The sequence below is a fragment of the Portunus trituberculatus genome, chromosome 47 (genome assembly GCF_017591435.1).
Source record: "Portunus trituberculatus isolate SZX2019 chromosome 47, ASM1759143v1, whole genome shotgun sequence".
Taxonomy (NCBI): domain Eukaryota; kingdom Metazoa; phylum Arthropoda; class Malacostraca; order Decapoda; family Portunidae; genus Portunus; species Portunus trituberculatus.
In genome coordinates this window covers 25935750-25948249 of record NC_059301.1, presented here as the reverse complement: position 1 = coordinate 25948249, position 12500 = coordinate 25935750, and the positions used below count along the sequence as shown (strand labels likewise).

Sequence of the window (12500 nt, the reverse complement as noted above, 5' to 3'; positions counted from 1 at the left end):
CCCCCACAATCAGCACGTGGCTGCAGCTGTGTGCCATCATCAGCCTCAGGTTGTCTAAGGTCTCAGTCTCTCTCTCTCTCTCTCTCTCTCTCTCTCTCTCTCTCTCTCTCTCTCTCTCTCTCTCTCTCTCTCTCTCTCTCTCTCTCTCTCTCTCTCTCTCTCTCTCTCTCTCTCTCTCTCTCTCTCTCTCTCTCTCTCTCTCTCTCTCTCTCTCTCTCTCTCTCTCTCTCTCTCTCTCTCTCTCTCTCTCTCTCTCTCTCTCTCTCTCTCTCTCTCTCTCTCTCTCTCTCTCTCTCTCTCTCTCTCTCTCTCTCTCTCTCTCTCTCTCTCTCTCTCTCTCTCTCTCTCTCTCTCTCTCTCTCTCTCTCTCTCTCTCTCTCTCTCTCTCTCTCTCTCTCTCTCTCTCTCTCTCTCTCTCTCTCTCTCTCTCTCTCTCTCTCTCTCTCTCTCTCTCTCTCTCTCTCTCTCTCTCTCTCTCTCTCTCTCTCTCTCTCTCTCTCTCTCTCTCTCTCTCTCTCTCTCTCTCTCTCTCTCTCTCTCTCTCTCTCTCTCTCTCTCTCTCTCTCTCTCTCTCTCTCTCTCTCTCTCTCTCTCTCTCTCTCTCTCTCTCTCTCTCTCTCTCTCTCTCTCTCTCTCTCTCTCTCTCTCTCTCTCTCTCTCTCTCTCTCTCTCTCTCTCTCTCTCTCTCTCTCTAAGCCTTTACACCTCCACACTTTTCCTGTAACTTGAGACATGATTTTTAGCAGCGACACAGCTCCTTAAACATTGCCGGACCTTTTCTGCAATAAACTTTTTAACTGCAATTTTTTTTTTTTTTTTTTCGAAGTGGAGGCGTTTCAGTAACTTTTACTTTGCACCGAAACCTTTTACTTCGCACCGTTCAACCCCGCTCAGCATAAATAACTCCCGCTCTCGATCACCACCACCACCACAACCACCACCACCACCATGGAATGTTCTCTCTCTCTCTCTCTCTCTCTCTCTCTCTCTCTCTCTCTCTCTGGTCGATAACCGCGCTGCCAATTCCTCGCGTCGTTGTAGAAACTGTTTTGTCTTTTTTTGTGTGTGTGTATTTTTATGATCACATCTACCAAGCAATAGTCGACCAAGAATCATGTCCGCAATAAGACGAAGTAAATAAATAGAACAGAATAATCATAACTATGGAACATTCTGAGTATTTTCCGTAAAAGACTTAATTCTTGCAATATAAAAGATTCAGAAAACCGTATTCTGCCATCGTTTTATGCACTTTCTGTATCACCTGTCAGACGATCAAAAGTCATATGCATTATCTGGAAATAAGATGGAATTATTAGCTATTTTAGATACTGAAAATGTAGCAGGAATGCATTTTTTTTTAATATTGTGTAATACTACAATAACTTGAGACATCACTTTACCGTTGTTTCTCGATTTATACCCAATCATCAAACGACCAAAACCATAAGATGTACAAACAGGAAATAAAATTTAATTACAATAATAGCAAACATTAAAGGCATAGTAGGTTCTACTCCAATTCTTGCTACCCTTAATTAAGTACTTCTTAGAGAATATTCTTGTCTTATCTTCAGTACTTTCAATAGGCTGTTGTGTTAGTCATTGCAATGCACAAATATTACTTCTATATGTTTCTAGCGACTTAGCATCATTAAAAAAAAATCATCCACGCATGGCTGAATAATCCCCTTAATGGCCAATTGAAAATAATGCATGAGATTCGTGTTTAAGAATGTGACTTAACGAGTATTATTTCAAGGATTCTGAAGTGAAAAGTAAATAAATGAATTGATAGATAAATAAAGGGAAATTAATAGGATGTTCATGGTATTGATCAATGTGTTTATCGAGACTGTTGGAGAAAATCGGTGGAAAATGACTTAGCTGTGATGTAATGTTATTAATATTGTCAATAGTAGTAGTAGTAGTAGTATTTCTAGTGGATATTGTAAACACTTTAAGAGGAACAACTAATATGAAAAAGTATTTTATTTACTTTCTTGTTAATTTATTTAGAGAATATATTAGGAAAAAAAAGGCGAGATAAAATAGTTTCGTTATTAAGGAATATATTTAGAGGCTTAGCTCTTTACATGTGTGTGGGGAGCAGAGAGGGAGTTGTAGGCTCTCTCTCTCTCTCTCTCTCTCTCTCTCTCTCTCTCTCTCTCTCTCTCTCTCTCTCTCTCTCTCTCTCTCTCTCTCTCTCTCTCTCTCTCTCTCTCTCTCTCTCTCTCTCTCTCTCTCTCTCTCTCTCTCTCTCTCTCTCTCTCTCTCTCTCTCTCTCTCTCTCTCTCTCTCTCTCTCTCTCTCTCTCTCTCTCTCGTTTATCTTCATATGTATCCCACTTGCCCCCTTATTGATCGTTGTAGTTTCGAGCCTCAGCAGTTCACACTACCTACTCTGGTTGCAGGGGAGAAGTAAGGTGTCCAGCGCTGAGAGGCGAGAAGGGCGGTGCTGAGGACTGATGTTGCTGTGGCGGCTTCGTTGCTTCTAGGGAGTGAGTGCTTCTAACTCTGCATGATGGATGTATAGTAAGATGTTCATGTCTTGGTGTTATAGCAAGGTAAGTGTGGATTTGTAGAAGTGAGTGAGTATTACCCTGGACTCCGATGCCGTGTGTATGTGTTTGTGTGTGTAGGTAGCAAGGGGCAAGGCACGCCTGTGTTTGCTCGGCAGGTATTCACGTATAGCATGGAGAGAGGGACAGAACACTAAAAATCTCTTAATGCTGTGAATTTAGCCTTTCAGATTAATATTCCTTAATTTGATGTGAGGCTTTAATATATTTATAATTATATCTGCCATGAATAATCTCGTAATATCCACGTTAAACCATGCGTGCCCTGAGCTGAACTAGGTTGGCGGGTGCGGGCATGAGGCGCGGCGGAGTGCGGAACCCTTAAGGGCCTGGAGCACTGAGGGGCCTTTGAGAGCGTAAGGGAGGGAAGGATCGTAGTGTAAGGGAATACTTTCTATTTTGAGGCTTAATTGCATTCCGCCTTTAAAGTGTGCAGCAGTGGCAGTGTAATGTTCTTGGTGTGTTGGCAGGTGTATAGTGATTAGGTAGCAGTTCAATGAGTATACACTACCCAGGGAGAAGGATCAAAGCAAACCAACTGAAACAGTTTACTCCGTCTCTTTATTGAACCACAACGCCAAAATAAGAGCACAGTGAACAACCAAAGTTAGCAGAGGCAGCGCAGTGCCGTGTGCTGCGGGAAAGAGAGGAGTAACAGGAGGGAAACAAGAGTTACAAGTATTCGTAAGACAGCTAATTAAAAGTATATTTGCGCCGTAGGAGAATACCTCTACAGCGATAGTTATTTACAAAAAAAAAAAAAGCTAATGTATATTTTTATTTATTTTTAGAGTAAAATTATGAATTCAATTTAAATTTACTTAATTCAACAGGTAGAAAATCAGCAATCACGGTAAGAGGAGGAAAGGAGAGATGAAAGGTGAGGTAAATAGAGGGAAGGAAGGTAGGAAGTAGTAGTACCACAGTACACCACGAGATGACTTATATATAGTATCTATTTCCAACTATAATATTCATATGGAAACAAGGATATATCAGACAGACAAAAGAAAATATATTGATTTGTTTCTGAGGAGGAGGCTGTGTTAGATGGTGGTGGATGTAAAGGGAAGAAAGAGGCAATGGTAGTAGGGGGAGAAACATTCTAAGGGGAGAGACTGTGGTAAGTGACTGTGGTATGTAAACATACTGTGGGGGGACATACTGTGGTTTCTGTGGAGAGAGAGAGAGAGAGAGAGAGAGAGAGAGAGAGAGAGAGAGAGAGAGAGAGAGAGAGAGAGAGAGAGAGAGAGAGAGAGAGAGAGAGAGAGAGAGAGAGAGAGAGAGAGAGAGAGAGAGAGAGAGAGAGAGAGAGAGAGAGAGAGAGAGAGAGAGGGGCAAGCGAGCACATTTTTTTTTCCTTTTTTTTGTTCAATAAGGAGCGTCTTTACTTGTAAAATTAAAGAGAAGGGAAGAGCATGAGACCGAGGTGTATATCCACACTACATTACATGACTACTGCTCCTACTATGAGTGAGTAAGGTGGCGTCTCCCTCACAGAAGAGATGCTCACCTTCCCACGCTACAGGACAAGGGGTAACGCTAGTGATATGCCGCTAATTATAGTGTTCGGTCAGTCAGTCAGTTTGTCTCTGTGATGTCACCAATAATTGAGCCCAAAGCACTGGAGGGAATCAAGTCACCAAGCTATCAGGTGCCATTAGGGCCAAGCTGCTGCACGAGTCTTAAACACAGCTTGTGAAGGGGAACTGTGAGTTAGAGTCGCAATGAGGCGGTCACGTGTGGGGATTTGCGGCTTAAGGTGGGTGGGGCATCTATTTAACTACGGCGGGAAGATAAAACACTCATGCACACACACAAACATGTACGCACACTCACACATACATGAGGCTTAAGCTACGGGGAACATTCTCAGCCTTGCTACTAAGGCTGCAGCTCTAAACACTTAGATCAACCCGAAACAAACGAAACAATAAAAAAAAAAAAAAAAAATATGGTACAATTTGACGTGCGCCGAGAAGACGCCAGTATGGAGGTCTTGCGTGATGTTGGTTAAGTAAGTGGAGGGCCTTCGTATGGAGGTCGCCGGTGTGTTTTCATCGTTTTAATATCAGGATTTAATGCCAATCTGTATCACTGTTTCCTAGGTACGAGGATGAAGAGGCAAGTAGTAGTACCCAGAGGGACCCACTTCCCCTTGCCCCGAGGCAAGAAAGACTAGCTGATGTACAAGAGGAACCCTGGAGAGATCACAGCTGGAGGTGACCCTACTGCTGCTACCCGGTTTGGCAAGTTCGCGACCAGCGGCAGCGCAGTAATCTTCGTCTAAGTCAAGAAGACTTGAGGACGGAACTCTTCGCTGGGTGTAGCGTGCGGTGCAGGTCACAGTTCCGTGCCCAGCCAGGACACAACCTGCAGGTGCACCCTCTGGCCAGCCTGCTTCAGTAAGGCCACGGCAGAGGCGTGCCTCACCTGCTCCAGCGAGTGGCCGTCTACCGCCAGCAGCCGGTCCCCGCAGCGCAGTTTGCCGTCGGCCGCTGCCGGTGACGACTGCACCACGAACAGCACGTGGATGGGCTCCGTGCCTCGCTGTGGATCGGCGCCGCCCACAATGCTGAAGCCAAGCGACGCGCCTGGTGCACGGTGCAGCACCACGCTCTTCGACACGTGCAGAGAACGAGGAAGCTTCTGCCAGAACAACCACGACGGTACGAAGTTTGCGGATCCCTGTGAAGTCTCGGGGCCATCCAGGAGCGAAAGTGTGACACCTGCCAGTTCGGCCGTGGCCTTCAGAAGTGCCACGGCCTGGCCGTGCGTCAGGCCCACTAGTGACTGTCCGTTTACCGACAGCACCACGTCCCCTTTCTGAAATACAATAATAGTAGTACATAATCTATACACACAATTCACATGTAAACTCATGGAAATGTGATCAATCTTCCTATATAATCCAAATTTAACTGTAATTGCAATCTTAATCATCTATAGTTAAATTATGACAATCTTAATCATCTATAGTTAAATTATGACGAGCTGAATTATAATTGTTTATTAAAAAAAAAAAGCACAACACTACGTTTTCTTTTAAACGTGGAGAAACTCCTATATAGGGGCAACTAATATAAATAAAATAGGTGGAACAGCACCACACACACACACACACACACACACACACACACACACACACACACACACACACACACACACACACACACACACACACACACACACACACACACACACACACACACACACACACACACACACACACACACACCACACACACACACACACACACACACACACACACACCACACACACACACACACACACACACACACACACACACACACACACACACACACACACACACACACACCACACACACACACACACACACACACACACACACACACACACACACACACACACACCACACACACACACACACACACACACACACACACACACACACACACACACACACACACACACACACCACACACACACACACACACACACACACACACACACACACACACACACACACACACACACACACACACACACACACACACACACACACACACACACACACACACACACACACACACACACACACACACACACACACACACACACACACACACACACACACACACACACACACACACACACACACACACACACACACACACACACACACACACACACACACACACACACACACACACACACACACACACACACACACACACACACACACACACACACACACCACACACACACACACACACACACACACACACACACACACACACACACACACACACACACACACACACACACACACACACACACACACACACACACACACACACACACACACACACACACACACACACACACACACACACACACACACCACACCACACCACACCACACCACACCACACCACACCACACACACACACACACCACACACACACACACACACACACACACACACACACACACACACACACACACACACTAGAGATGTATCGGATGTCGAATTTCAGACATCCACGAATGCGGATGTATATGCGGATGTCATTTTGCGCATACAAATGTGGATGCGGATATCAGTCTCTGCTAAATTGCGGATGCAAATGCGGATGCGGATATCAAAATATGACATCCTCACGGATGCGGATGCGGATGTTTTTACTTCAAACGCTGTGACCAAGAGGACAAAAAAAAAAAAAAGCCTACTTCAGTGTCAGACCATGCAGACAGCAAAAGAAGTAACAAATAAAAACAAGGTGGGAGAACCAAAATACTGCCAAATGAGTTCGAATGGTGTCTTAATAGTTGATACTTCTCTCAAAGAAAGTATTTAATTCATAGGAAGACGGAAATACAAAAGCAGGAAGGGAGTTCCAGCGTTTACCGGTGGAAGTAAAGTGGAAGTACTTTTTGTTATAATAAAGTTTTATGACGAATTTCAGCCACACATTTTGTGCGTTACCAGGATGCGGGAGCAAGCAGTACAAGCAAGGAAATAACAGTACTTCTTACTTCGAAGACAAACTCTTACCAAACTGATGACCTGCCAGTGTACTATGTAGGATTTATGTTCAGAATGCCAGTTTACAACTTATGGATCAGTATTATAAATTTTCGAGATGCTTAGCAAATGTGAAAATAAAATAAAGTACTTTATTATAATGCTTCTTTGCATTAAATTCTAGTAAGAAATACATCGAAAACCCCTCTATAATAGTAATAATAATAATAAAAACAATAGCTAATTACACTTCCTCTGTGAAAATCTTTTATCGCAACTCACTTTATCAGGGGAAACAGGCGATGACAGGAAATCTCATGCGATAAGAAGAGCTCAGCGCTGTCGGTTCATACTTTTCAATATCATTATTTGTATAATTATGGAAACATTCGCAATAAATGTATATAAGGAAGAAACACTGAATTCTATCATGTGAAATGGAAATAAGATCTAAGACTGCAATGTACGACATTACTCAGCCACACGACACACGCATTACAATCAATCAATCAATCAATCTCTCTCTCTCTCTCTCTCTCTCTCTCTCTCTCTCTCTCTCTCTCTCTCTCTCTCTCTCTCTCTCTCTCTCTCTCTCTCTCTCTCTCTCTCTCTCTCTCTCTCTCTCTCTCTCTCTCTCTCTCTCTCTCTCTCTCTCTCTCTCTCTCTCTCTCTCTCTCTCTCTCTCTACCATTAAGGTATCAGGAGTTGGGGTGAAGGTGACAAGCAAGGGTGATAAGCCTCCACACACACACACACACACACACACACACACACACACACACACACACACACACACACACACACACACACACACACACACACACACACACACACACACCACACTTTCACTTTCTAGAATACCGCATCAAGTTTCACTTATGACCTTTTATAAATCTCAGGATGACCTTACCTTGACTTGCTTAGATTTGCCAACGGGTCCTTGCGGATTGATGTTTGCAATGTATATGGGCGTGTCTCCCTCGTTGCTACCCAGCCCGCCGCCTATCCTCATTCCCAGACTTTCGTTGCTGCCCTGTTGAGGTGTAAGGGTACACTTAACACATTTACAAATATATAACAACTCACCTTTGTTGTATGTCAAAATTATCTACATCTCCAACCTGTCAAGAGAGACACCGTACAACTCACCTTAGAGATCGTGACAGTTTTCTGATGGAGGTGAGCACCTTCAATGCGAAGCGAGCGCGAAAACCCATGACTCAGCTCACTGATGTCGCTCACATCCCGAGAACGGCGACTTTTCAGGCGGCTGTTGATGGAGCCATCCGTAGCGTCCTGTGTGGGAGAGTCCTCCACGCCACGTCCCTCTCGCAGCCCTTCACTGTTGGCAGAATCCGGGGTGGCGAGTTGATCGTTGGAGCGGGAGTGAGCCAGCTGATCATTGGAGCGGGAGTGAGCCAGCTGATCGTTGGAGCGGGAGTGAGCCAGCTGATCGTTGGAGCGGGAGTGAGCCAGGGCGTGACGAGGTCGTGGGGGCAGTGCTGGGGGTGTGGAGTCTTCCTCCTGAACCCCGCAACGCGCTGCCGAGGAAAGGCTTCCGGAACTCTGGTGCAAAGTTGATCCCAGAGAGGCAAGAGAACCTTCGTTGCTCTGATGTCCTGTACCCAGTGAGCCCAACGAACCCCCGATCACCATGCCTCCGTTGAAGCCTCTTCGTCCATCCAGAGACTCACAAGAGGCTGATAGACCCACCTCTTCGGTGCCCGAGTCAGTTACGTCTCCAAGACTTTTATTGATATCTTTGTGATGACAGTCAAGGCGCGGAACAAGGCGTTCTGGGGCTGATTTGGTGCGCCAGTGAAGTGCAGGGAGGGAGGGATCCGGGGAGCGGAAAAGATGCTGGTATTCTGGACCAGTAGGGCTGTCCACCACGCTGCTGCCGCGGCTCACCACGAGGCTCACACTGTATCGGCTCTCCTGAATGAGGGTGGAGGCGTGATCGAGGCGAGCATAACGCACATCCGCGCCGTTGATAGCCAGGATGCGGTCGTGCGGGTGGAGGCGCCCGTCCTGTGCTGCCACAGAGCCCTCCAGCACCTCCATCACAAAGATGCCTGGTTCGGTGCGGCGTCCCCCAAGCTTCAGTCCCAGCTGACGGTTGCTCTCCTTGCGCAGAGACACCATCATTGCTTCACCTGTGTGGTCAATATATACTGTGCAGAATAAATCCACGGCAGTTTTAGTCTCAGTCAATACTACTACTATAATATTGTACATATACAGTATTAATGACTGAGAGCATAATGTCCTGTATGTCTAACACCATGCTAATGATGCCTTAACGTTATCAAAGATCAAAGCCCATTAGAATACAGATACTTGTACCCCAAAATTACTGGAGCACACGTAAAGAATCAGTAATTTACCTCTCTTCACACATACGACAGATTAATCAAAATTTTCATTTCAGGGATATACACGAGCTAATAAACCTTTGTCAAAAGACCGAAAAAGCAACGCGTAGACAGGGAACAAAGGATGGCGACTCACCTGGCTGTGGCTGGTGTGTGGCGGGGCCCTGGTTGACGGGGGTGGTTGGTGCCGGGGACGACAGCAGCGCCCTCTGTGCCTCGATCCTCTCGCGGTAGACGCCAAGCCGGAGCACAGAGTTGGGCCGCCGCAAGGCCTGACACACGGCCTGGTGGGTCGCCGAGGTCATGTCCACACCGTCCACCTCAATGATCTGGTCGCCAGGCTGAAGGCGGCCATCCTGCGCCACCAGCCCGTCCGGGAACACTTCCTGCACCACCACGCACCGCTGTGATGGGAAGAGGAGGCACGGTTAGGGACGCGCTGTGTCACGATCTGCTACACACTATATCACATACTCTACCCACCATCATAACACGCTGCTTCGGGAAGGGTGGACATCATCACCTCTGTACCAAGGGCTAAGGAAAATCTGGGAGGCACCAGTGCCGAAGCCAGGGCCACCATCAGTGCCGTCTCCACCACTATCATCACTCTTCAGCTCTGCTCCTCATAATCACAAATACTATCTCTGTTTCTACCACCACTGCCAACACGGTCACCATCACTAGTACTTCTTGCATGTCATACCATCAACACCACCTCCTCTATCCAATATCACTACCATCACCACAACCAGCTTCTCCATCACTGTCACATAGATGTTTCACTATTAAATCACCATTTATCATTACATAGCCACCCTCACCACAACCATCTTTCATTATCGCTAAATGACACTATCACTACTAATTACCATCATTATCACCTGACACGAGGAAAAAGGGTCACTTTTTATAGTCACTGCCACCATTATGGGATTACATCTATACTTGGTGTCAAGGACTCTGGAGCTGTAATTTTGGCGCCTGAGGACCCGTGGTCGATGTAATACTGTCAGTGGATCACGCTCCTTTTCCCTGTATTCCCGGTCTTGCTTGAATCCTTGCGCATTATGACTTTACTTTCCTTCCTAAAAACCATTACTCGTGTGTAAGATCAGTTATTAAAATTGTACAGTTCGTTTCCTTGCAAAGAATAACTATGATTACTACGCCAGTTTGCCTCATGTACTGAAGTATATGAATAAGTTTATTGACCACAAAACGGTTTACTTAAGTGTTTCTAAAAATATCATTCATCAGTTAGTCATAGACATACACACTAGCAAACAAAGTCTAGTTTACCTTAAGATTCTTAAACCATCACTTAATTATAACAGTCTATACACACCAGCACTATAAACCATGAAAGATATCGCGATCAAAATCTCTTTTTAATGCAATAAAAATATACTAGAAAGAGCAACACGTGCGTCATTTAAGCAGTGAGAGCGTAGCCACATGTTTCCTGGCGACAAAACCACAGCAACAGAGGCCTTGATATCAAGTATGGTATTACCATTAGCAGGTATTCTGGTAGGCAGGCGCAGAGTAAACTAGTGGATGAGGACTGCCAAATTCTGAGACGTTAAGGTTAAACTAATTACTGACACAGGTACAGCCTCTCCTTCCGGCTTCCTCCAGTGTTGGTCCCTTTAATACGCCGCTCACACGCTATCAACAGTTGGCTGCGAGTCCAGCAAACGATGAAGACCATCTGCACATATTGACAAGTGTAATTCTATTATTAGTTATCAAGGGAATAAATGATAAATGCTAGGCCATAAAGTTGTCTTTTTGAAACGTTCTCAGCTTAGCGTGTTCTTGTCAGTAAGTGACGAGGAATTATGGAGTGGATGTGTTGCAAGAACAAAGGAATTTCCAGTAAGTCTCTTGACCTTTCTCTTTACACTATAATTCCAAGAAGCAAAATGCATATTACCTTTCCTGTACAATGTAATATTTGGGAGATTTGCATGATATCTGCAAGACGTCACAAGATGAGCAATTGCTACATCATAAAAACTACAAAATAAGAATGGCAGAGATAAATTCCGGAATATCAGAGTCCCCATGGCACCTCGGAACTGCAAATTTAGACTTCACGGTTATGCAAGGGTGGAACATTTCTCTTTTGTGTGTAATGGACAGGCAAGTCCCTCAGGATCCTTCGACCTCTGCAAAATTAATGGACACTCCTAAGCTATGCTGCTGCTGCCAGGGAAATTCACCCCAAAAATAAAGAAAAACCAGTGTGAACCTTCAATATGAGAGAGAGAGAGAGAGAGAGAGAGAGAGAGAGAGAGAGAGAGAGAGAGAGAGAGAGAGAGAGAGAGAGAGAGAGAGCTGTGTGTTTATGTAATTCAGTATTTCTTTCATGTTGTGCTCAAATTAGAAGAGTAAAAGTTCCCTGGACGTTACAGACATAAGAGGGAAACAGGACTGCGAGACACAAGGCAGTCTGTTCCCTGGGGTAGGGATTCACCTTTGCTCGACACGCTAACACGAGTCGTAGGCAAACAACTCTGATGTGAAATTCCTAAGCTATACAAACATGGTGCGTTGCTCTATCTTCCACTTTAATTGGACTAATCGCCTAGTCTCCTCAACTAAAAGTGAAAGTTCAACCAATCCCTTTAACTCAAGCCTTCCACGTAATGGGAAGGCTGACCTATATTGCTCCAAACAGTAATCTTGTTTAGCGAACTCCAGGAATCTTTAGACGGGTGAAGAGAGTCTGAAGGGCACGTTATTACACTGAACATGAGAAAAATGCAACATCCTTCCGTATTTGTATAGATCGAAAAACAAGAACAAGACGGGTCAATAAACATGGTTTCGCACACAAATATTTATAATCGTCGTAATATTTGCGTTAGTTGATGAGCTCCTGTCACGGCATTTACAATAATCCGCTGCTCTATATAAATAAAAGTCATTCGGTGAAAAGGTTTGGCATATCTGACAACGAGCTAGCTTTGTTGCGTGAACACATTCATGCATGCAACGTCTGGGTACAAATCCCATGCCTGGTGAAA

General features: G+C 45.1%; 1 protein-coding gene across 8 annotated transcripts in view; it reads right to left on the bottom strand.

Moving 5' to 3' along the window:
- Positions 1-3123: 3123 nt before the first annotated feature.
- LOC123520718 (ligand of Numb protein X 2-like) overlaps positions 3124-12500 on the bottom strand; it is a 157465-nt gene continuing 148088 nt past the window's right edge. For all 8 annotated transcript variants that reach the window (XM_045283263.1, XM_045283266.1, XM_045283265.1 and 5 more), the window contains 4 exons: positions 9602-9869; positions 8240-9246; positions 8001-8123; positions 3124-5407 (listed from right to left, as the gene is read on the bottom strand). In XM_045283263.1, coding sequence (XP_045139198.1) covers positions 4925-5407; positions 8001-8123; positions 8240-9246; positions 9602-9869 — 1881 coding nt within the window. In that variant the 3' untranslated portion in view covers positions 3124-4924. The remainder of the gene's footprint in view (positions 5408-8000; positions 8124-8239; positions 9247-9601; positions 9870-12500) is intronic.